The 26530-nt window shown below is 38.1% G+C and overlaps 1 protein-coding gene across 2 annotated transcripts in view; it reads left to right on the plus strand.

Moving 5' to 3' along the window:
* Nucleotides 1-725: 725 nt before the first annotated feature.
* nav1a (neuron navigator 1a) overlaps nucleotides 726-26530 on the plus strand; it is a 94159-nt gene continuing 68354 nt past the window's right edge. For both annotated transcript variants that reach the window (XM_036591855.1, XM_036591857.1), the window contains exons 1-4: nucleotides 726-2688; nucleotides 2794-3528; nucleotides 14252-14354; nucleotides 22620-22949. In XM_036591855.1, the coding sequence (XP_036447748.1) occupies nucleotides 2910-3528; nucleotides 14252-14354; nucleotides 22620-22949 (1052 nt within the window). In that variant the 5' untranslated portion in view covers nucleotides 726-2688; nucleotides 2794-2909. The remainder of the gene's footprint in view (nucleotides 2689-2793; nucleotides 3529-14251; nucleotides 14355-22619; nucleotides 22950-26530) is intronic.

Below are 26530 nucleotides of genomic sequence, written 5' to 3' on the forward strand. Positions count from 1 at the left end.
CAATAACTGACCTTGGGGGTATAGCTAGTCACTCTGTAAAGGACTGTCACTGCAGGTTTATGAGGCACATGGTGTAAAAGGCACAGTGGTTTTTGAGGTTGATTACTGGATATTAATGCATATGAATAATATAATGAAGAATATAAAAAAAATAAATGGAAGACATTAGTTCAATTGTGTAACCTTTATAAACATTTGGTCTGTAGGTTTATTTTTCCAACAGCAGGAAGCTAATGTGCCTTATTATTCACTTTGTTATGAAATTTAGTGTTTATAGTCACATTTTGTCTTTATGTCTTTTTCCTTTTTATAATAACATATATACCATCATTATTTTTTGAGCAAAGAATGGATTTTACTGCAGTTTTTCCCTGTACCGTATTTGCTGTATCAGCTGATGGTTGAACATTTCTTTTTCTAATCGTGATATAGAGACTGTTAGAGCATTAGAGGAGGAAGAAGTTACATTTTTTATTTAAATTGTCATTTATATATAAATATATATACATATATACATATATATATATATATATATATATATATATATATATATATATATATATATGTGCGTGTGTTTGTGTGTGTGTGTGTAAAAAGAAAATACACTGTTAATTTTATTTAATTTAATACTCACAATTACAGTGATTCGATGGGACTTTTATTTTTCAATGCACTGTTGTTTCACTCAGTATCCTGCAAAAGGCGCTCCCGAAGGTATTGGCCTCTTTTTCAACACTCGGAGGGGTGACATTGTGAGAGAATCCATCAAAAATCTACATATATAGCTTTATTAAGCTACTGTTCTTCTGTTTTTGACGCTCCAGAAGAATGGATGGTTATTCCTTGTGGAGTTTTTAAGAATTCCGATACGAAGTCGACACAGATCAGACGCTCGCAGATAAAAAGACAAGGCTGAAGTTTACTTTGATACCTTAGTAGTGTTACAAAGATCATAGTCAGAACAGGCTCGGGTCATACACGGAAAGGCTTTACTTACAAAGAACACACAGTAAGCAATGGAACGTGTTGGCAATACTTCACAAATTACAAAACTAAAGGCTTTATAAATTAACTGCTGAACGGAATGAAATGACAGCTTAGAATTCCGGTGAGGAAGAACGCTGGAACGAATGTTCAGTGGGAGGAGAGTCATGTGATCTCCCACTGACTCATGGGAGTTGGAGTCTAGACAGTCCATGGACTCGAGATTCTACAGGGGAAAGGGAACAAGCAGAGGAGGCGTCCTCGGCAGGAGGCGTTTCAATACAGCGACTTCCATTTACTTTTAAGTTAGTAATGTTGGTAGAAATATATTGTTTTATGAAAAAAAAACAATTGGAGTAAACTTTTATAATGATGGAAAAAGTATAATTTATGGATTATATAGTACATTTGGTGTGCAAGTTACCCAAGAGGCTAGGCTATGTGAATTTGTAGCCAGTGATGTGTACTTGTGGGAAAAAGCTATTTTCCTGTGGTTTTGAATGTAATACTGGTTTTCTGTATGGTTCAGTTTTGATGGTGAGTCAGTGCCACTGGATCCTGGGACACTTGTACACATATACTGAGCAGCCAGAACTTTGGAACCTTTGACAGTGAACTTTTCATTCTAACTGGATACAGCTAAGCACATACATTCACTATCTGGGTAGTTGCGAGCCAATATTTTGTTTTCGGAACTCTTTTTATCAAGAGCTCTCATTATTATTTTCCTTTTTTTTTTTATTTCTTTTGAATAGCCATTTTCCTCAAAGAACCTAAAGGTATATGTGCACTCTGTAATAAATCCGATTCTTTTTCCTTACAAGCATATTGCCTATTCTTCTTACTGTCCCCTCTCTTCTAAACCTAGGTAATGATAGTGCGTTGCTTACTGTAGTTAATCTGACTCAGAGTAGCTATAGAACCATGCCCAGGTTCATGTTTAGCTTCAGATAGAATGTTTGTACATTCTTACCGGAATGTACTTGGTACTTTATAGAAGGAAAGGAATTTCTTACTGAACAGAGATGATCAAGTTAAATGTGAGGGTATAGATACATTATTTTCCATCCATTTCAATGCTGTTATAAATGAGTGAATTTTGACTTCGTATGGTTTGTTTATTAGTACAAACATATTGACTGAGATATATGTCGTTATATGTTGAGAGAAATTTGATGGAAAGCCGGTGAGTGTTGGAAGCAGAAGTGTGCTTCTGGGTCTAGGAAATTGTTTTTTTTTTATTTAGAGAATGATATTTCATCACTACCCCTTTAACTCAAGGCGCAGAAGCAGTGTGGCATTCTGAGTGGCGTGTGGTGAGAGATAGAAGGAGGCGGGGGTTGGGTGGAGGGCGTCAGGTTGACTGAGTGCAAGGGGGCAGGAGGAGGGATTGTTTCTGCGTCTGTCATCTCTGTCATTCATCTGCGGCACGGCGCAACAGCAGGGAGCCCCTGCTGGGGGCGGGCGTGGGGGTTGGGCGCTGGAGGAAGAGAAAGAGAGAGAGCGAAAAAGGGATAAGGACTGTTAGGACATGAGCAGCAGCTGCTGCTGCAGCATAACTAGACTAATTGGGAGAAAGAGACTGGACTTACATACTGCACGCTTCATACACATGGATAACCTTGTAAAGACATGACCTCTTTGCCAGTCTATCGTTCGTCACATGTTTGGTGCTTTCTGTAAGCTGGAATCACAGAATAGAGGGTGAGTCATGCAGTACTGCTTATTCATTGTTCATCGTTCATTATTGTTTTATTGTCTTTCCTTTTAAAACCTTACTCACTGATTCTTTAAAATGGTTCCGTGTAGGAGGAGCACGTGGAGGTAGCTAAAGAAGACAAGATCTAGATCTGGAGATTCAGGCTGAAGAAGTCTTCACTGCCAAGACCCCTCTGGGCGACGGGGAGTTGAGGAGAACGAGGGGAATGGCAGCCAAGAAGGGGAGGTCAGGGCTTCCACAAGCTACCCCTCGGGCTGACCTATCAGCCTACCGAAGTGGTAGCTCTGAAGGTCGTGTTCCATTGCCCACCAAGCTGCGCAAAGAAAAATCCCTGACCAACATTTGTGTACTTACGGACTCCGAAAAAAAGATGCAGCTGTACCAGCACAAGTGGTCAGATGACATGACCAGGACTGGTGCAGGTCAGATCAAGGCAAGTAAACCCAAAGATGGAGCTGGTGCCAGCTCTCTACTGTCCAAAAATCTTTCCAAGTCAGAGCATTCTCTCTTCCAAGGAAAACCAAAAGGCTTCAGTCCACTTCTGACAACTTCTGCCCCTAGCAAGCCCAGCCGGATTCCCCGTGGCCTTTATGCCGAGGTTAAACCCATCAGCAAGGCTGAAGAAGCTACAGAAAGCAGTAAGTCAAATGATGATGAAGTGATTCACTCTAACAAGGCTAATTCTAATAGCAGGACCACTCCAGGAGGGTGTAATGGTGCATCTGAAGTAGAAGAAGGAGATAAGACCTTTTTAAAGGTGGATCCACAGCTGGTGGTTACTGTGCTTGGTGACTTGGAACAGCTTCTCTTCAGTCAAGTGCTGGGTAAGTAAGAACAAGACTTTCTAATCTGCTTCAGTTGCTGCAAAAACTGTTTCCTGCCTGGCTGGCATACATTAGCATCCCTCATCTCAGCCCCTGCTCTGGCTAAGCTGCACCCCATGCTTTCCTGCTTCTGCATATAACAGTCACTCACTCATCTTTTCTTTTATTTCATATAGAAGCCTTAAGAAACAATGGTGTTAAGCCTAGAATCACTGCCATGCACTCTTTAACTATGACTTTTGAAGAATGATTTCCATGTTCTGTGTGTCCTCTTTTGTTTACATTCCAAGCTCAGCATTTCATGAAATGGGAGAGACCAATTTTTGATTCAGATTGGGGGTGTGTGTTGCAGGGGCATCTGAGACAGATGTTAGCATTATTGCATTAGAGCAAAGCTGACACACCGCCCTAGTGTCTGCAACTTGCATATATATATGTTTAACTGTTTTTGCTCTGGTGATTTTCATGATGATCTGCAGATATACTCTGCTTTCTAGAGTCATTGTTCAGCCTTAGCTTTTCAAAGGCTTTTGCACTGGCTATTCTGGGTGTAAAATCAAATAGAAAACAGATTTATATTTTAGGGACATTTTGCATCAATTGTTGGGCAGGGTATTTAAATTTGCAGCTGGTGCCCCTTATTTCTGGGCTACTTGACAGGGAACACCCCTCCACCTTTTCTTCCGTCTCTTTGTTTTTACCCCTCTCTGTTACTAGGGGATTTTGAGAGACAATAATAGGGCTTGTGACACACTTAAAGAAGGTTAGTAAGTCAATATGAGTCTTCAAAGTTTCTCAGCAAAGCTGAGACACGCACACACATAAACTGCACCTACACATTTAGCTGTACTTAATTATGTTTTGCTGTGTGGTTTGATTTTCTTGCATTGCTTGGTTGTTTACTATAACATAGCATTGTGAGGTACTCTGATGTCTCCCTTGACTCTCGTGATGCGATATTGTTGTCTCACCCTAACCACTCATTGATTCATTGTTGTAGTAAATGTTTTGCTAATTAGATTTATATGATTGGGACAGAGATTTGAGAAATTCAAATTCAGTTTATTCGCTAGACACATTTCCCCTCCTACCCCTGGAGCTTATTTCAACCTTGATAAGTAGTGCCTAAGTAGGAAGGAGGAAAAATATCACAATATTAGATGCTTGCAAATAGGCTATTACTCGGTTTTATGTTTGTTTCAACCTTTTGGCTGCTGTCCTTGTCTAGCCTTGGCAGTCCAGTTGGGTTATACATATTTGCGACGATTCAAAGCATGTCTCTGATGTTACCGAACACTGTTGAACATGCATATGAGAGGGGCTGCATTAGTGCTGTTCAGCCTTCAGCTGGGATGTGCTTATTTCTGCCTGCAAAAGTAACTCATGCTGTATTAAATTAGTATGATATTTTCAAAAAAGACAGAGTTAACTTATATCATTTTTTATCAGAAATTCTGATGAGTGTTGAATGAACAAACCATAACTCCTCACTTGAATGACAGCCATAGTAGCATAACATTGATATCTAACAATGCATTCAGATATTATTAGTGCCTTTCAAGCCATTAAGATGCCAGTGTAAAGACGATGTTTGTTGAGAAAAGGCGGTTAACCTCAGTATGTGGGCGAGATGCTTAAGGATCTGATTTGACAGATGTTTCTTGATTTATATGTCAGTAAGAGGTTTACTGACTAAATCTGCATTTCCTAAAGTTAGTGGAAGGACTCATTTTAAATGGATAGACCCACAGTGTCTGGATTTGAGGATTAAACCTACATAAAGATAATGAAAAGATTTGTCTGGTAATTCTTGGTTTATGTGGAATACACAACTAATCGACAGAATTTGTTAACCTTATCCAAATGTTTTGTATCTAAATATGTTATTTAGGTTCTGTTATGATTAACCTATTAGGTTTTTCCAATGGTTTGTAAGCACCACTTTTTACAGTTTGTTTAATAAGTTTAAAAGTTATATTTGTTTGCCCTTCTGAGGGAGCATGGGAAAATTTGCTTTCCATGCTCCATGTTTGGCCCTCTGAGGGAGCATTGTGTAATTTGAAAGTTGAATTTGTCAATGCAGAATAATGCAGAATGTAAATCAAATGTAAATAATTATGTTACAATTCTAATAATAATAATTGCATTATAATGTAAATATGTAATTATGTGGTTATGTTTCAATATATATATATACATATATAATAGTTAATGCAATGTAAATCAGTTTTAAAATACAACAACAACCACTGCTGTAGGTTTAATATGAAAAAATAGTAATGCCTCTGACTCCACTTCTTATCCTATCACCATCTCTTTGCAGCTCAGCCTGAGCTCAGCTCAGCTTATCCCTGGTATCAGGGCAGTGAGCAGTAATACCAATATTTTGTCCATGTAGTTTATATTTTGTCACTGGTCTTAAATTCATTTTCTTAAGGAGCCTGCTTAGATCAGTTGTTTTAGCCCATTAATAATCTTACAGTAAAATAAATAAAGAAGTAAATCCAAAATGAGCTTATTGGAACGTTGTGTGGGATGTTAGAAGTTTGGCTTTTTTTAAATAATGTTTTCATTGTACTGTGCATGGCCATAGCACACACATTGTTAAAAGATGGTTAAGTAATGTCTAATTGTGTAGGAAATGAGTCTGACCATTTTGATCCTGACATGAATAATATGCAATGATTGCAGCAGGTCTGGTTGTATAAACTGTGCTAGCAGGTCCTTGTCTCTAGGGCTAATGTTCTTAAAGTACCTTTAGTCTCAGGAAGAGTACAGACAGGTTGACAGAAGACTCCTAAAAGGCTCTATATTGATGTTATTGGAAATATTAAAGTACTTGAAGTATTTGTAATAGAAAAGTGGCCAGGAATAGTTTCTACATTTGTGCTGCCATCCACTGAAGTACTTTGAAAAGAGGAGAAAACACAATCAATCAGTAGTTTGGTAGGTGTAAATGTGTATGAATAAGAAAATGAACACGAATGAATAGTAGAAGTTTTTGCAATTATATTTTTTTTTAGATTTGTGTTTCTGCAGCTAGGATAAAGCTGCTTTAGACATAATAACAGCAACTGTATGACTGGCCAGCGAGTCTTTTTGCAAATTAGTGTTTTGTTTACTGCCCACTGGTATTTTAAACCTGAAATCCTACATCTTGCACAGTAAGGTCAATTTCTTCACATCTTATGAACATCTCTTGGAAATGCTGATTTGTTTCTTCTTTAGTGTGTGACTACTAATGTGATTATCTAGCTTGGCAAAAGTTGCCATCCCTTGGCATAATATAACTAATGCAATCAAGAACCAAAGGCAGTTTTTGGAAGTCCATAACACTGGAAAGTGGAAAGGGTACCATTCAAGTGTCTGAGCAAGCACTACCTGCTTCTTTGCTCTCAAAAAATCACAATGGCTTCCTTGTGTATTGTGATAAAAAGGCTACCATGTTTAACTGGTCCTTTGTTGAATACACCAAAGGTGGACTTTTGTCAAGTGGAGGTTGTATAGTCTGTATAAATGCATCATGTTTCATAGAATGACATAAGTGATTTGTAGGTGGTGCTGAAAAACTGTAGTTTTTATTATTTCAAAGTAGACTGACCTATTCACAGTATGATGTGTAATTGTTATGGTTGGTGTAGCCCATATTTGATAAAAATTTAGAACTAAAATTAATCTTAAAAGGACATGCTGGCTAAAATGAAAAACCATTGCTACACCTGTTGAAAATATGCTTACAGCCCTCCAACAATAGTTCAAAGGCCTGAGAAACTCCCTTTGGATGATGTGTCTTAAAGTTCTGTTGTGTGTAAAACTGTGTTGTGGTGGAATTCTGAGGGTGGTATGTTTGAAATTAAATGGTAAAAAACAACACTTTTTTTATATTTAGCAGACACTCTTATTCAGACAGAGATAAGAATGGTAATCCTGTTGCTTATGGAACCTCACTATTATCCAGTATGCTAGGCAATCATTCTGGGTTCAGTATTAGCCTCTTTATATTTCTCTACATATTCTCCAAATCCAGGTATACTGTGCTTTACACGCATTTTTCAGTTGAACTGTCTTTGATAAAGGAAAAAAGCTAAGAGTTATACTAATGCTAGCTTGGTTGTATTTATTAACCTATAGTCAGTGCCAGGGTTGGTTGTATTTGTAATGGTTCTATTTGCGAAAGGCATACCTTATATTGTAGTGAGATAACGATAATGAATAAAAACAATATAAAATAGTAAATTCGGACAAACCTTTCAGGCTGAAGGATACACTGCAATACACTTCTGAGATGATCTAGATAAATTCAGCTAAAGGGCAAAAAGAATTTGTCAATAGTGTGCGATTTGTCTTCACCCACGTGTACCATTCTGAAGACTTTAGCTGAACACCTTTATTTTCAACACATATTTACAAACATATGTGAAACATCCCATCTGCTATTGTTAATACAATAGTCAGTAACAATGATGAAGAGTCAAGTTGATGTTATCACTCACACTCAGCGGTGGACAAAGTACACAAACTATGTGCTTGAGTTAAAGTAGAAATACCCAAGGAAAAAAATTACTCCAGTAAAAGTAGAAGTCCTCCCTTTAGACCTCCACTTGAGTAAAAGTACAAAAGTATTTGCCTTCAAATGTACTTAAGTATCAAAAGTGAAAGTACTAAAAGATTAATTATGGCTCTAATGACCTATTATCATTTTTGTAACAAGACTCTTGCTTTATTAACTCATTTAGGTGAAATATTCTAGTGTCACTCTTGTAACACCAGTATTTTAATAGAATGTCATTAATTAGTCTGAAGCCTGATGTCTGATGTCGATTAATATTATCAAAAGCACAAAACACCGAAGGCAAACAATTTCCATTAGGTAGAACCAAGTGGCTATGAAATAATTTTTTACGAACAAGCAAAGTTTCAGTTTAAGATTTATTTGCAATTTAGTTACAAGTTTAAATTTAATAAAAACTTGCTTTAAACACAGGTTCACAAATGAGTTTTACCCTACTATACTGTATCTGTAGGTCTCTGTTCATAAAGATAAACTAGCAAAAACAAAAACTCACAAAATTTAACGCTGCTGCGCTGATGTTGAACCGTATGCTTGCACTGGGTAGGTATGTCCACCAGGTCAAAACAAGCTCAAAACAAAGTGTGCGCTATACTGGCTTGCTTCGCACTTGTTTCATTTTGATGTTATGTTTTTATACACACATAAGCCAAAAGGAACAACAGATTTCACATAATGTAGTGGAGTAAAAAGTAAGATATTTGACTTTGAAATGTAGTGGAGTGAAAGTAAAAAGTCACCCAAAATCTAAATACTTCAGTAAAGTACACATACACGAAAAAACTACTTAAGTACAGTAACGAATTACATTTACTTCGTTACTGTCCACCACTGCTCACACTCTCTCACCAAGACCCTTAAAGCACCTAGACATCTCCGACCTTGGGTCACCTCAGGTTCCATGTTTGATGAAATCAACAAATACATTGAATCAAAGATTGCACATGGGCAGTGTTTGGACTCCATCACCATAAACAAAAATGTTTTTCTCTGAAGTTGCTTTGGAGATTTCTACTGACATTAAGAGTAGTGCTTGTGGGGCAAAATGGACATAGGCTGTACTTGGAAGAACGTCTCTGAAGGGGTCATTATTCAAGTATTATCTCCTGACATTCAGTGTTCCACTGAACTCAGCACCGTGCATACTGGGCAAATGGGCACAGCGTCTGCTGTTCAGCGTTGTCACATCAAATGGTAGATCTGTCAGCATTTCAAGTTTGCAACAGACCTCTCCAGCTTCTTCTGAGGAGAAGACTGGACAAGCCTTGTTTAAAAAAAACAAGCATGTTCGTTTATGTTTTCTTCTCAGCCTTTGGCCTCACAGCTGTTTTGAGGCTTAAAGTTATTTGGAGCTATTCTTGCCTAAGGATAATCCAAACTTTTGATGTTTTTGTTCGTCAGCGTGCTGTGCCACCCTTCCTTTTCCTGCTTCAGAATCATGACAAAGTGTTGGTTGGTGTTTCCTTAGCAGTAAACAATATTATCTCCACAGGATAAACTTTAACAGTTCTTTACTGATACATGGTTCAAGATTAGATGGCCCAAATGCTTTCTAAGTGTACTCATGCTCTCTGCATCTGTCTGCCTGGGTATCTGAAGATTTTCATTAGTTGTAGCTGTACTGTTGCAGAGTTTATTGTGTTATACCAAGAGTTACAAAGCCTGCATATGTTTAGACATTGCTCATATTTTTTGCTCCTGGGCTTATAGGGATGTTTCAATGCTCTGAATTTTTCTTCAGTCCTCTACTGTCTGTAGGTTAGTGAACTGGAAAAAGCTTCTCTTTTTTCACCCACTCATCTTTCATCAGATTTTTTAGGTCATCTTTTCTTTTTCACTGAACTAAAAGAGAATGCTTGAAGAGGACTGTCTTGCTTTTTTTTACTCTTTAAAAGTGGATTTTATTTTTCAACTCATTCAAGACCCTCCTCATTTGTACTGTTTTAGATCACTTACGTCTTTTTTCTATTTCTATTGCTTGTGTTGAGGCTCACAGAATGCAGACAAGTTTTTTTTAGAAAAGGGATGGAAGGGCATGTCCTTGAGAATGTGAAAGTGTGTTAGATCAAACAAGAATAGGCATATACATTCATTTTTTTCCTTTTAAACACTGTCAGGTGTTTATAATGTGAAAGATAGGCCACCTTCCTGATGTTTTGGAACAGACAATTCACCTTTTTTTCTGTAATTATTTTCAGGATATCAGTGTGATTTTAGAAGGATATTTGTCCCAGTTCTCATTTCCTCAAATGTGTCTTCTACCACATGACCAAAGGGACTCCCGGTTACTCAGCTGTTGTGCAAGAGTTCCTTTGCACACCAGATGTGCTGTGTGAGTGTGTGTGAGTGTTTGTGTGTTTATGTTACTATGTGTCTTTGAGCACGTGTGTGGGTCTTCCTGTTTTTCATTTTACTAAGGTCACCACCTGGTCCTCAGACATTGTGATATTAGAGACACTATGTCTATTAAAGTTCTATTTTTTTTTTTTATAAACTAGATACAGAACCAGAGATGATGACTGGTGTCAGCGACTTAGACTCGAGACACATTTGAGTCACATGTTAACTGACTTAGGCACAATAGACTCAACATTTTAGTAAGTTACAGATCACATTCCTTTAAAACATGAGTGTCAGTTGTGTTAGTCATTGTGCTACCTAGCTTAAATGGTATGTAAACTGCATACCAATCAGTCAGTTTTTAGTTAATTTGGCTCTTTGTTCTTAACACTACATTTACAACATGTACTGCTTCAGTTCTGACGATTTTTTATTACCAAACATTACTTATTTGAAGCCTAGTTGAACCTGTCATGTTTTTCAGTATTGTGTAATTAATTGGACTAGAGTGGATCATTATTTGTAGAGGTTAGTGGAGCTATGCACAGTTTTACATTGACTGCAGGATTGCCTTAATTGCCTTGTGAATCTGTTGATCCATTTTAGGGCAAGCTCTATTCTCTTTCTTTATCTCTGTGTGTCTCTCTCCTCTACTCAACTTGTCCTCATGGCTTAGTCCCACAGTTTCCTCTCAGCACCCATCCTCCAAGAAAAACTTGGAGTGGTGATGACCACAGTAGATTGTGTCTGAACTATAATAGCTTCTCTATGTACTTATTATGCTCTAAACGTTTAGTAGGAGGACTTTGCTCCTAACATCCTGACCTCTCCTTTAGTCTTTGTAAGTCTCCTAAGTCTTTCATAGTACTGTCTGACAGTAGTATTGAAAGTTTATGGCACTTGAGTTGGTGACTCCTTAAGCTTAGCCAAGTCAGCAGACATGAGTTTTACTGAGAAGTCTGGATTCTGGGGAGTAGGGGGTGAAGAGGGGGCAGAGGGCAGATGTATTAACCCTCCCCCCATCACCGCCATCCTTCCACAGACATGCAGCTTAACCAGCTAGCTTTGATTCATTTGTTCTGCCCTTTGGGAACAGGCTAGTAGTGCAGGGTGAACATCTGCATCTCTAATTCTCTCATCCACTTGTCTTGTCTGCAGCTGGGTCCTTCTCAGTTCAGGGCTATTTAGGAATCTGTTGTGGCATTTTTAAAATCTGTTGTGGCGTCCAGAGCTGCCGTGCTTTGAAGCAGTATTTGTTTGTGTTACTTGAGATGATGACTCCTTCATCTTACATGTGCAAGGATGTTTGTAGAGTGTTAAAGTGCTTTTAAACAGAGCAAAGGCTGGTAAAATGGTTAAAATGGTTAAACCTTGAGAGAATAACCTAATGATTATTTAATGAACTGAATGTGACTAAAGAGCATCAGCAATGACACTCCGCAATGCTTGACTGGACACAGATAAAGATAATTGCAAAGGGCACTTAATGACCTCATATAGATCTCCCTGCAAAAACAGAGGAGAAGGAAATTCTAGAACAAGATGATAGAAAAATATGACATTATAGTTGACATAATTAGTAGTTCTTGATGCCCCTTGCTCAAAACCGAGATGAAAATTGTTGTATTAATGGCCAATTCATGTGTGTCCAACATCACATAAGCTTTCTTTTATGGGAGTTGCACAGGGAACAAATGGAACTCTTGGGCATTGAGTACTGCTCTCTTCAGAATCCAGCAAAGCTGGAAACAGTCTAGGTTCACATGCTGTTTTGTGTAAGCAATCCATACTGTGGAACAAAGCATAGTTGTATCATATAATTATATGCAAATGTTTCCTGCAAAACATTTCACTTTTTTTACAGGCCATATAGAAATTCGTATGGGATGGAACTCAAAATGAGTTCAAGGCAAGGCTAGAAGGCTTTTTTGTTGTTATATAAATATTGTTCAACAATTCAAGCTTTTGGGCTTGATAACTCTAGGTATCACCATTATTGCCACTAACAATTGCCCTGCACCTCTGGTGAGTTTTTTAGCTCATACACCATGCTGTAGACCTTTATTAACTGTAATCATGATGTGTCTTATTCCTCACCATTAGGCGAATATCACTAGACTGGACAATAGATTGTAGCTTTTAGTTGACAGAGAAAAGGATAGTGGAGGTCATGCTAACATCAGCCAGCTGGAGTGGCCCATCAGGGAGTGAGTGGGTAGCAGTGCTAGATCCCAGTAGGAAGCCTTGCACTGATGCCCCTGCCAGTTGAAATGATTTATGCACAACAAACAGAAAAATCATTTGTTGCAGTATATTTATATTTATATTTATATTTATATAGCATGGTCTGAGTAGCTTTTTTGAGACTTTGGATTGAGTTGTGTTTTACAACAGGGTGTTAAGATTTGCATCACATCACCATGTTTTTGTTCAGGAAATTGTAATGCTAATTGAGGCAAATCAGATATGTGCACCTTCTCAGTACAACAGATCCATTCATATCAACCTGGTCATTCACCTTCCACTTTCTCACTTATCTTTTTCCTACTAATTTCAGATCTTCTTCTAATTTCTGGAATCATAAGATGGATTATCCTTATCTTATCTATTATATAACAATGAGGCAGAGACCGTCAGACAGACACACACACACACACACATTTTCTAAGTTGCTTATCCTTCTGGGTTGTGGGGGGAGCTAGAGCCTATTCTTGTAGTCATTGGGCGGAAGGCAGGATACACCCTGGACAGGTCGCCAGTTCATCGCAGGGCAGATAGACTGACAGACAAAAAAAGAGAGTGGACCTTGAGACTCAACATAATATACAGAAGAAAAGATTGAGTTTGATTACACCTAGTTTATAATTGTTTCCTGTATTATAATACACACATTAAGCTTGAATCATTACTGATAGGACAGGTCAGTGGCTTAAGACACCAAAGGGTATATGTGAGAATGGGGCACTGTTTAGTGCTTAGTGGGAGGTCTGAAACATCAGAAATAGGTATTTTAAAGTGGTGGAGGATAATGTGAAGTTTGTGACGGATATACAAAAGTTTAGAAGAGGTTGTGAACATTCAGGGTATAGTTTTGTTACCCTTTGAAATGAATTGGTAAAAGGATAAGAGAAGATGTGCAAACATCACTACAGTGTGCCTTACATCACTATAGATTTACAAAATTACTTTTGCATTATTACTGAGTATCAGTAAAGAACCTGATCTGTGCTTGAAGAGCCCTGATTCAGGAGTTATTTTTTCATATTTCATATGAAAGTATGTCAGCTGTGTACTGGTAAGGGGTTAAATTTTAAGTTTATAAAACTAACATACATAGCAACATACATTTTTAACAAGGAAATTCATCTATACACTGTTCAGAATGGAAACATTGCTGCAGAATGTTTAGTATGTTGAAGTGCTGCTAGAAAATCTATGCACTTGCTGAGCTATATGTCGCTAAAGAGCGAGATGTAGCTTTGTATGGTTAAAAATAAGTGTTCTTTATACACTACCACTAAAATGTTTTGGTTAAATACTGAAAGGTGGCTTTAGTTGTTTTAGAAGTATTTTACGAATGATATCAATTAATAATACACTGTAATTTTCCTCTTTATAGTCATTTTTAGCAACGTGCCTTGAGATTTCATTACCTCATTGCAAATACAAGGCATTCTGGATTTTAATTCTATCGTGACTGGTTTTGCACTTTATATTACTGATTAAAACTGTTAACAAACTTTTATGAGGTAGTGTATATGCATTTGTTAGTTCTCAGTGATAACAGACCTTTTCTCTCTTCCTCATCTGCAGATCCAGATTCTCAGAGGAAGCGTACAGTTCAAAATGTCTTTGACCTTCGGCAGAACCTTGAAGATACTGTGTCCAGCCTGCGGGGATCCCAGCTCAGTCACAGGTACAGGAGATATTTTAGCTGGTTTATTGAATTCTTTTCAATTTTATTCATATAGCACTTTATACCATAGATATTGTGACACAGCAGCTTTATAAAAAAATTAGGCCGAGGCACAAGGCCAGATTAAGACCTCTACACTCAATCCCCCTCCTCCCACTTGAGACACTCCCACCAGGCATACACATACAGATAAAACTGGTAATAAATTACGTATTAAAGTAAGATAAGGGACTAACATGAAAAATGTCATATCAGGTATTTTTTTTGTCTAAAAATCTTTTCTCTGTAAATAAACATATTGCCATGTACAGAATGATTAGTTTGCTGAAAAATTGTTATTGCAGAAGTTAGTTGTTGGCAAAAATCTTCATATAATTTTATTTAACACTTAGAACCTGAAGCCCGCAACTTGTGGGCAAAACAGTACGTAAATTCTAGCCTTCATAACTTCAGAACGGTTTAAGCTACAGACCTGATACACATATCAGACCATTCAGAATACCCGGCCCTAACTAGCTAGTGTGCCCTACCTAGCTAGTGTGACGTCATCATGTGAGTAATTTGGCTCAGAAAATCACCTAAAATCCTGATATTATTGCTCTGCTTTTTGGCCTTCATATTCCAGCAAAGGATTAAAACAGCAACATTATTCACACATCAGATTATTTATCAGACTCTGCCCTCACCATCCAGAGTGATTTCATCCACCTGTGACCATCCATCAGCCAGCAATCCAGCTCCAAAATCACCCAAACCCCATTTGCTACTATTATATTACATCTCTGCTTCTAGTCTCTTTCTAGTCATATTTTAAACAAAGGGTTAAAAGTAGTGACATGATTCACACACCAGAACACTCAGAGGAACCTACCATCACTAGCCAGAGTGAGAGAAACCAGCTCTAACATCCCACAATCCAGAAATACAACTCAAAACATAGCCAGATCATTGTAAAACTGCTACTAGCTCTCTGCTTTAGCCTTCATATGGCAACAGAAGGGTTAAAGGCAAAGTAAATATTTGTTGTTTTGTTTATGGTCAGCAATGACATGTTCTTCCCTCTGTTCGGTAATCTTGTCTGTGAGACCGTTACTAACTAATTGGCCTGGAAGATGCTAGGAGCCACAGCAGAGGAAGCTTTAAAGATTTAAATGGACATTTTCTACATTGGATTGTGCATTTTCTCATTGATTGATGAATATCTGAATGTCAGATTTTGTCAGTTAAGACAAAGAAGATTCTTTGAAGAGGCTTTATTCAGACAGGAACCTGATTTTTTGGCATACCTGCATCACATCACCATGTTTGTGTTCAGGAAATTGCTAATTAAGGCCAGTCAGATGTGTGCTTCTTCTCAGTACAACAGATTCATTCATTTCAACCTGGTCATTCACCTTCCACTATCTCACTTATATTTACCTTTTTCCTACAAATTTCATAGCTTTCTGGAATCATGAGATGGATTATCCTTAGTCTATTATGTAACAATGAAGTAGACACAGACAGAAAGAAAGAAAGAGAATGGGTCTTGAGACTCAACATACGATACAGAGGAAAAGATTGACAGAGTTTGATTACGCCTAGTTTGTATAAACCATTCCCATATTATAATACAGCTTGTTCCATTTCAATGGATTTTGAAATTCATTGTCTGCACTGTGAATGGCAAAAACCCATGTGCAATTTTTTCCAGTCAGATTGAACCTACACATATGTGGTTTCAAATCTGATTCAAATTAGATTGCTGGATATGCAACTCAGTTTTTTCCTGTCATCCAAAGTAACACATACCTTAAGTAACACAACTTAAACTTGTCTCTGAATATTACTGTTCTGAACATGTTATAGTTGCAAAAATTGTGAATCTGAAGTAAAATTTACCTTGATCGTTTGGTTTGCTAGTCGTAGTATGTTGTAGACAACATTTAAGTTCATAAATGCAACAGGTTGGCCACATTTTGCCTGCCTTTCCCTAGTCAGTGTACTGATACATAAGTTGTTGCTATGGCTACCAATGTGCATATGCAAGCAAATGCGACAGTCTGACCATAAAAATTGAATTTAGTCATTTATGGCTACATTCACATTACCAGTGATACACGTCCAATTTTCTGCCCTAATGAGACTCAGATCAGATTTGGACTGATCTCTAAATCTGATCTTTTAAAATCCGACCTGAGCCACTTTCATATGTGGTCTAAGATCGGATACGATCGATTCGTAGCCATGCCAGAGCCGGTTTATGAGGAGCCTGGCCTCCCCAACCCCTGTTATATCAAAAAGAGGACTGCAAAACAGCAGAGGGCGCCCGTGAGCGAGTCCTCAATGAATGGGAGTAAATGGAGCTCAACGGCTAAAAACGAAAAGTTAAAATAGTTTCTCATCACTTGACCAGAACTTTCCTTTAATTTTGGAAAGTAAAGGGATGTATTTCACTAAAAAAAAAACTAAGAAACTTGCCTATATATTTCCTTTTTTCTACAGCAAACGGGTCTTGGACAGCACAATGCTGGCATTACTGCTAGTGAGTGCTGATTGGTTGGTGAGCGGAGCAGCTCATAGGCTGTTTGCGCTCACAGACGTCATGGATGTACATGAGGCGCCGTTTTAAACTCCTATAACTCGAGTTTAAAAGCTCTTACAAATATAACAGCAGTGTTAAAGTGTTTTATGCTGTTCAGTGTTCAGGAAGTTAATGCATCCTTTTACATTAAAAATGTTTAAGCATTTATAAACTATGATTTTGCTCAAATGCTCCATCTTAACGCATTCATTGTGGACTCGCTCAGGAGCTCACTCTAGCGTTTGAAAAACACGGAAGACATTACAGAGTGGTAAGTTCTCTGGCCATGCGATCTTAATGAGAATGCTCAGATCAGAATTCATGTGATCCACTGTGCGTGCGCCATCATTCAGCTATACCATGGCAGTGGCGCCAAACAGAAGTTAAAGTCTGTAAATGGTGGAAAAGCAACACATCTCACCTTTTCCACCTTCGTCTCGCTCCAATAATGAACAGCTAATTATCTGATAGTTAATTATCTTCACAGCGAAGGCTTGTTTTGCTTGTTAGTTTGTTTCTGATGATGCACGTGATTTGTTCATGTGACTACTGGGTAGAATGTGCGCGTGTGGGTCATTCCGGGATGCCAGTTCGTTAACATTAATGACAGATTTGAATCAGTTACCTAAACGAGTGTGAACCATCATGTCAGACTGATCAGATTTGAGCAAAAAATCGGATTTGAGCAATGAGGCTTGTAATCTGAACGTAGCCTATGTCTTTTGATAACTTCATGCACACGTGGACATTTACTTCAACATTTCAATATAACTACTTTAGTATTGTGAATAAATTCACAGACCAGAGGTGACAATGACTCAAACTGTTTTTAAGACAAGCTGACATTTTATTAATTGTTTTATTTAATTTTCTGACTTTAGGAATGGTTTGAGAACAACAAATTCTACTCTATCAGGGTCTGAAGCAATTGCACGCTGTTAAAGAACTCAAAGCTTGACTGAGGATAGCAATGGTTGTTATGCAGTAATTGGAAGGCTGGACCTGGTAATTGGTTGCACGTTTTGTATTGGCCACAGGAAGCCAGTCTTATTGTTAAAGCTCCTCTTTGTGATGGTTGCTGCAGATGTGAAAACATACATCCTTTCTTTTTTTTTTAATTTATATTGCATTGTTCAGTCAAGTGAAATGTTTTGCAGGTAGAGTGTTAGTTCAAGTTCTTACTTTACTGGGCTTATGGGAGGAGGCAAGATTGAGTGGTTGATTGGTAGAGTTACATAGCTGGCAGTTAGTTGTAGTCGTTGATGTCATTATAGACTGCAGTATATTGTATAAGGAACTGGACAGTGTCATAGTTTTTGTTTTTTACTCTGTACCCCATCATTTGCCGCCTTTAATTTGAGGGTGTTATATGTAGCCCTACCTCCTCCATGGTTCAGTGGACCACAAGTAAGTGGACAAATTAACATACCTTTATCTTAAATATAATGATCAAGTTTAGTGCTTTGTTGCAAGTTAGTTACAATCAATGCTAGCCTGACATCTGCCACCCACAGACATCATTATATTCTGAGTATATTCCCTACTGATGTTCTGTCATGCTTTTTATGCATTTACAGTTCTTGCTTGTTTCATTGGCATTTGCCTTTAGCTTTATCTTGTTTAAGTGAAATTTGTGCTCAGTGGAAGTCGGGTCAGTTAACTGAGATGGGCAGTAAATATTTTTTTGTGGCATCCACTATATTGTCTAGGTGAAGAGGACCTTTATTGCTGCATCTGTTCCACTGTTCCAGGGCTGCTCAGTCAAATGAGAATCGCTCCATGTGCTTCTATGACTTGTTGTGGTAATAGTGAGTTTTGAGATTAATGAAGTAGCCTGGTTAGTTGCGATTGACAATTGAGGCCACTAGGAGGCACAACGTAAGCTTTGGTGAGGGAGAGATTGTGAGAGGTGTTTTGATTGAGGAAGACACAGTTATGCTTACTTTCTTCATGTTCAAGTACTGCCAGCATAATTTGCTGAAAGTAAGGAATTAAAAGGAGACATACATACAAAGACTCATATGGCAGTTCTGCACAATAAACATCATGTCCTTCTATGTGTCCACATGTTACTCCTTCTCGTATAACTCACACATTACTACTACTACTACTTTTTCTCATTCACCCCCTCTTTAAATACCACACACATATTTTATCTTACGCAAAGCATAAGGCACACTTGACACACATCAAAGAAGCTCTTAAAGCAGATTCATGTTTATGTTCTCTGACTTTCGTGCACGTGTCCATAAAGAGTTTTAGTGCTGTTAGCATTTTATTTTCCTGTAATCGTGTCCCTGGTGAAGCCTTAGGATAATTGACTTGATTTAATACACTATTTGAAACCTCAGACATGCACATAAACATTTAAACAGTGCTAACTCAGACAGGATGATAATGTCCTGAGAGAGAAAATTCAACTAACCTCTTAATCAGTTCACCCTCCTACATTTGAAAAATGTGTATGTAAAATACTTGACGTTGAATAAGAATACCCAAACCCAGAGCTACTTTAATTTTTCAGGGTGAATCTACAACATAATGTGCTCTTTATTAAAATGTGATCTGATCTTTCTGTTTGTGAGTACTATTAGCATTGCATATCGATTAGCATCTTATAGTAAACCTTCAGAGGTAATACTGATCAGAATCAGAATCAGAATCAGAACCTCTGTTTGTTATGTATACAAGGAATTTCTTTTGGTGCAAGTGTCAAAATAAAATTAAATTCAGTTAACTACATATGAACAAAATATCACACAAACAAACTGCAAGTAATAGGATGTGCAGTGGGAGATACAGAGAGGGAGGGTACAGATAAAATCATGTACTACAGTACAGAGGTACATATACAGTATGTACAGCTAAAAAAATTGAGCAGTATATGTATATATGTGTGTATATATATATATATATATATATATATATATATATATATATATATATATATATATATATATATATATATATAATATGTGTGTGTGTGTGTGTGTGTGTATTACTCACTTTTACCCTGTTCTTCAGCAGTCAGGACCCCCATGGACCCTCACAGAGCAGGTACTATTTGGGTGGTGGATCATTCTCAGCACTGCAGTAACACTGATGTGGTGGTGGTGTATTAGTGTGTGTTGTGCTGGTCTGAGTGAATCAGACACAGCAATGCTGCTGGAGTTTTTAAACACCTCAGTGTCACTGCTGGACTGAGAATAGTCCACCCACCAAAAATATCCAGCCAACAGCGTCCTGTGGGCAGTGTCCTCTGACCACTGATGAAGGACTAGAGAATGACCAACACAAACTGTGCAGCAGCAGATGAGGTATTGTCTCTGACTTTACATCTACGAGGTGGACTGACAAGGTAGTGTCTAATAGAGTGGACAGTGAGTGGACACAGTGTTTAAAAACTCCAGCAGCATTGCTGTGTCTGATCCACTCGTACCAGCACAACGCACACTAACACACCACCACCACATCAGTGTTACTGCAGTACTGAGAATGATCCACCACCCAAATAGTACCTGCTCTGTGAGGGTCCATGGGGGTCCTGACCATTGAAGAACAAGGTAAAAGGAGCTAACAAAGTACGCAGAGAAACAGATGGACTACAGTCTGTAGTTGTAGAACTACAAAGTGCACCTATATAGCAAGTGGAGCTGATAAAATGGACAATGAGCGTTGAAACAAGGAGGTGGTCATAATGTTATGCCTGATGGGTGTGTGTATGTGTGTGTGTGCATATATATATATATATATATACGTACACACACATATATGATTATTCAGCAGGATGATGCCAATAGACAGTACATATGTGCACTGCAATGTGTGTAATAAATTGCATGTTCAGCTGTTTAAAGCAGAGGCATGTGAGAAGTGTCCTTGTTTAGAAGGATGATGGCCTGGGGAAAGAAGCTGAGTCCAGTTCTTGAGGGTTCTCACTCTTGGTCTCTGGTGAGATGGAAACTGCTGGAAGAGAGAGTGACCGGGGTATGAGGGGTCAGCAATGTTTTTTTCCTGCACTCTTCATCATCCTAGATGAGCTAAGGTCTTCGAGGGTGGAGAGCTAACATCCAATGATTTTCTCTACACATTGCCCCATTCACTGTAGTTTCCACTTTGCGTGCGAAGATGTAGAGCCAAACCAGACAGAGATGGAAGATGTGATGATGGGTTCTATAATGGCAGTGTAGAACTGGACCGGCAATGTTTGATGCAGCCCAAATTTCTTGAGCTGTCACAGAAAAAACAAACGCTGCCTTCTTCATAACTGCAGTGCTGTGTCTGTTCAATTTAAGATCTTGCTTTGTCTCCGACTTGGTCAGTATCCGGTGGCCCCACCGTGACAACAAGCTTCTGTCGTTTTGGTCAGAGGCGGTCCAGGTTAGCCAACGGCTCAGTCCAGCCTCATTCAAACTTTGGAACCCACTGTCATGCCATGAGTGCATCCACTTCCGAAATCGTGCCACCCATGCAGCACGAAACCTCAGTGCTCTTGGACCCTTTTACTCTGCCAGCGGTTGGGTAGCCCGTCCCTGTCGTTGAGGCGGCATCCGAGCCTCACCCAGCCCACATTTGCTTCAGGCCCGGGGGCAGGTGGGACTTTGTGAAGTAACATTCCTAGACTGTGAAGGGAGGAATGTTGTGTCACACACACCTCATGTACACCTATGTCATGGCGTGGCTGCGTATGAGAACTGAGCTGAGTTTGTAGGTTCCATAATAAATTAAGTGAGTTCCAAGCTTAGCTCTGTTTGTGGTCTTCGTGGGGCTGACATTTTTATTTGTGTTTGGTTTTAAAAATGAGCATCCTCTTCTCTGTCAAAGTATCAGGTCTTGCTTTATATTTGTCCCCCAGGCCCAGTTCATTTTTTACTGTTCTATTAGCATAGTTCCCTCCACGAGTTAAAACAGCTGTTTGAATTTTGTCACCATTGTATGCCCCCTAATAGCTTGGGCCCGTGGGCGCACACCCATATCACCCATGGAATGATCCGGGCCTGTCTGGAAAGTGTTCTAGATCTTCAACAGTTCGTAACTGAAAGTGTGCCTCAGAAGTCTTGTGCCTCTACACAGATGCCCATGTGCCTTTGTTCAGGGCTTGAAAAATAAGTGGTCCGGGTTGGCCTCTCTGTATGCTTGATTCAGTTATTGTTAGCATGCAGACTGAGTGCTGAAAAGATAGGAGAAATCCTCAGTGCTAGGTTGACTATTCTCTTAAATCTCATGATTCTCAATTTTTTGTTGTAATTTTGCTATGCAGTTATAACCAGCCAGATGGGTCCCCCCTTTGCATCCTGATTCCTCTCAAAATTTCTCCTTAAGGCTCCTAAGTAGTCTTTTCTTGCTGCTGTCATGCTAGGCTTTCTCATTTGGGGCTCGAAATCAGATTTCTGTAAACCTGCTTTGTGATGGTGTCTGTTCTAATGTAATGGAATTGTAGGCACATGCATAGCTATATGCCTACAGTTGTAATAGTTTCTTGTACAGATACTTTATGATGAAAACAAGCCACTAAAAAAAATAGCCATTGTCAACACTCTTAAATTCAGAAATCCCCAATGACCGATATAGGACTCATCAAATGCACATTATATCAATTGTCCACATCCATTTCACATTTTTGTGAATGCACATAAACTATGCTGACAGGTTGAATTAGAAGAAAGTTAACTAGCCTAATTCACCAACTCCTTTCCTTCCAGTTGTCAGGAGAGCACCATGTGTTACGACAGTGATGACACCAATGCCCCCAGTGTTTCCAGCCTGTCCAGCCGCTCATCACCTCTTTCTTGGCAACAGGGGCAGGCCAGCCCTCGACTGCAGGCTGGTGATGCCCCTTCTTCTGGTGGGACAACTCACATGCTGCATCTGCGCTTCTCTACTGGCCACTTTCAGCGCATCCATTTTGTAGAGGGCTTGGATGCTGCAGATGGCTTGGCTAACCTGACATGTGACTACCTCACAGATGGTGGCCTCACAGTCAAGAATCTGCAGGAGGATGAAGATGTGGATGTTGACCACACGGGTAACTGGTATGTGGTATAACTGGTATGACTGATTTCAAACTTTAAAAAAAGATGTCAAATCAAATCACGTTTATTGATACATCACATTTAAAAGTGTGCGAAGGTGAGTGAAAATCTTAGGTGCATAGCCCCCTTGAAATACTTATATACAAAAATATATAAAAATTATAACAAATAACAAAAACAAATATAAACACATTAGACTCTAAATATTTAATATAATTAATATACACCAGTATTTGCCTACTTGTTCATTGTTGGAATATTGTTATGACTTTGTGGGGGCCTTTACAAGTTTTTATAACCTTACTTTATTAATTAAATTTACAAAGGTTCTTTGAAATCAGAATCAGAATGATGTTACCCTGAGGGACTTTTCTCTATTAGCATTCTACTGAAACATTTTCTATACATAATCTATTGCTATGACTGCACCCTAACCTTATCAAGGAAAAGGGACAAATAAATATTGTGCTCAAATCTTGATCCTTGATCCTGATTGCTTCTACAGTAATGTTAAGTATTGTGATAGTTACATGGAAAAAAGTAATCTATTGCAAAAAGCAAATGATGAGAATTACATTGACATTCTTCATTATTAAAGGCAGATCTGAAATTTAATTTTGAGAGGTTGTTTTTGGCAAAAAAAAATGGCCTTTAAAAAAGTGACTTGGTTTGTTCTGCTCATATTTGTCTTGTTTGAGATGAGCAGTTGATATCTGAAATGCCCTATGGTAGCTGATGGAAGAGGGGGAAAAAAGCTGATGGAAGAAGGAAAAAAAAAAATTGGTGAACGAGTGTCTCTCTGACACTCATTCGCCAAAGTCTTCGACTCAGAGCAAGATATCAAACCACCGTCTTCCACACAGCTGACCACTATGGTCAATCGGACATTTACTCAATGATTCTGAAGTAAAACAATAGTTAAACAAATTAATATTGGTGATTTCAGCAATGGAAGTAAGTAAATTGCTTGGCTTAGTGATTTTCTCAATAAGGACCTCAACAGGACCTGTTATCCAAGGCACAAACTTTTAGCCTATAGAATCTTGAAGGAGGTTTTGCATTATTATTCAAGAAAGGAGTTTCTGTCAGTGTGACTGAAGTGGTTTCAGCTTAAACTAGAAATTAACTTTTTCAATGTGTGTTAAAATGCCCTTTCCAGTCTAAAACTAGCATTTGTTATTTGTTGTGTTATGCAGTATTCCGTAGCACAGCATTATATCTCCCGGCCTCATCAGTTTGACAGAGTTCACTTTTGTTAAATTTTGTAAGAATTTCATGTTTTCGTTCTTTCACTACAATACCCAGCATGCATTAAATAAATACCTCCACCAATACTAATCCAGACTGCTAGCCTAGCCAATGATCTATAGGTTAGACAACTAAGATAGCACTGGTATAACTCTTACCTTGATTGTCAAAAATATAGCTTTTTACTTGTCAGAGACACAGTTCAATTGGATAATGTCTGTGGAGTGCAGCGTACTTGGATGCAGAAAATATGAAGAGATGAATACTAAAGCCAGAGTGATTGACTAGTATACTAGATAATACTTGTCTAGGTATGAGTAAGATGAATGCTCTTATCTTTCTGAATATAAGCTCTGCAAAGTATGTAAATGTGTTGTTTTTCACTGTATCTCCAGAAAACTATGTTAAACATTAATACACCACAGGAAAAAACAGCTTTTTGGCAGTATACTTAAGCTATCTGGCTTCCCTCTAGATTTGCCAGGTAGTGGGAAAAGATGTCCCACTCCCCAAAAATCCACTAGATTTTTTTTTTAGTTTCTTTCACCTTCAAGATATGTCACCAGATGGGCATTTTCCTAGGTTTTAAACTTGCTCTAGAGACTTGCGTGAGAGTTTACAACCGTTATAGCAATGGTTAAATTTTTTTTTCATTTTTTTAAAATTTTCTCTTTAAAGGGGAACTGCACTAATTTTTCAGAATATTTACATAATTCAGTGGTTCATATATAAACAAAGTAATTCAGATTGGTTTGGTGTGAAATGATTTATTTACAGAGAAACATACCGATTCTTTCATTACAGTGGTGGTGATAGGAACCAGGGGTCCCAATGTCTACAGTGCAAATGAAACCATTTTATTTAACATCCAAAAGCAACAGTTAACCTACTGAGTTTTTACATGTAATGATGATGGTGAAATAATGGTCAAGTCTTTGGGGACTATTTTGCCTTAGAACACCCTTCATGTGTTCTACTATGAATGGACGAAGATAAATTGATTTAAACCAAAACTTTATAACAAATCTGCTGTAAAACGTGATCTCAGACATCAGGCAGTTCATCCATAACCATTTTATGAACTAACTTTCTGTCATGGAGCTTTTAGAAGCGTTAAACTCACCAGACATCTGGTTTCTATGACTCCAACTTAAAAAAAAATCTGACTCTTTAATCAAGGTTGCGCTATGCTAGTTTTAGATAAATATTATTTAGCCCCTCTCAATGAATGTGCATTATTAGTTCAAATCTTTAGTAGTATTTTGGATTATCCTTATTCTTGAACAGTGACACTGTCTCCAAATTCACAATATAGCAGGGTGTGAGGCGCTGCCGCTGTAATCCAACACTAAGTTGGCACTGCTGCCACTGATTTTCTAACATAAAAGGAGACAGCAATCCTCTGTTGTTTATACTTTGGGAAAAGTGTAACACGGGCTCAGGTGGAGGATCTTTGGTGCTGCTCACCCTGTGAAGTAACGTCAGTCGGCAACCACTTGTGACAGGACATTAGCTAAAAAGCATACTAAACTAAAGATTAGGCATTGTTCAAATTATATAATGTACAGTCTGAATCAGTGAGTAGTAACAGTGTGAAGATATCTACCTACTATATGGGTTTGTGCAAAGTTGGTCAATATTGCTGGCTATCAAGTTTAGCTAGCCAACTTTAGGTTCACATGAGGTAAGGAAAAAGGGATAGGACATAACACAAATGTTAGCCAACTGTTTAAAATATTTAAGAAAGTTAGATTAATTCATATTTCTATTAAGTATTTCAAAACAATCACAGCTATATGTTGTTTTTACTGTATGATACAGGTAATTGATGCTGCTAATTAGGGATGGGAATCTCTAGGCACCTCACGATTCGATTTGATTACGGTTCAGAGGGCTGCGATGCGATTATAAAATGATAATCGATGCATCTTGATGCATCTTTTTTTCTATATAGCATTTATATTTTCTCACTGTGTGAGCACAAGTTTCGAGTTCAAGTTTCAAGTTTATTTGTCACTTGCACAACATGTCAGGACATTTATGCATTGAAATGCTTGTGGTGAGGCACAGGTAATCACTCTACAGAAAGTAAATAAGTAAAAATAAAAATACAAGAAAAACCAACTGAAATATATTAAATATACATGAAATACACACAAAATATGTACAGAATGTAGAGACAATATACATTTTAAAGTGACTAAGTAACTCTGTGTTATTGTTATTTAAAGTGACTTGGTACTTTTAAAGCAAAGTATTTGTAATGATCCATAATGCATTTACTTCCAATATCTTTTTTATAAAACAGATGGAAGTGATGTGGCATGTGAACT

The sequence above is a fragment of the Colossoma macropomum genome, unplaced genomic scaffold, assembly GCF_904425465.1.
Source record: "Colossoma macropomum unplaced genomic scaffold, Colossoma_macropomum, whole genome shotgun sequence".
Classification (NCBI taxonomy): Eukaryota; Metazoa; Chordata; class Actinopteri; order Characiformes; family Serrasalmidae; genus Colossoma; species Colossoma macropomum.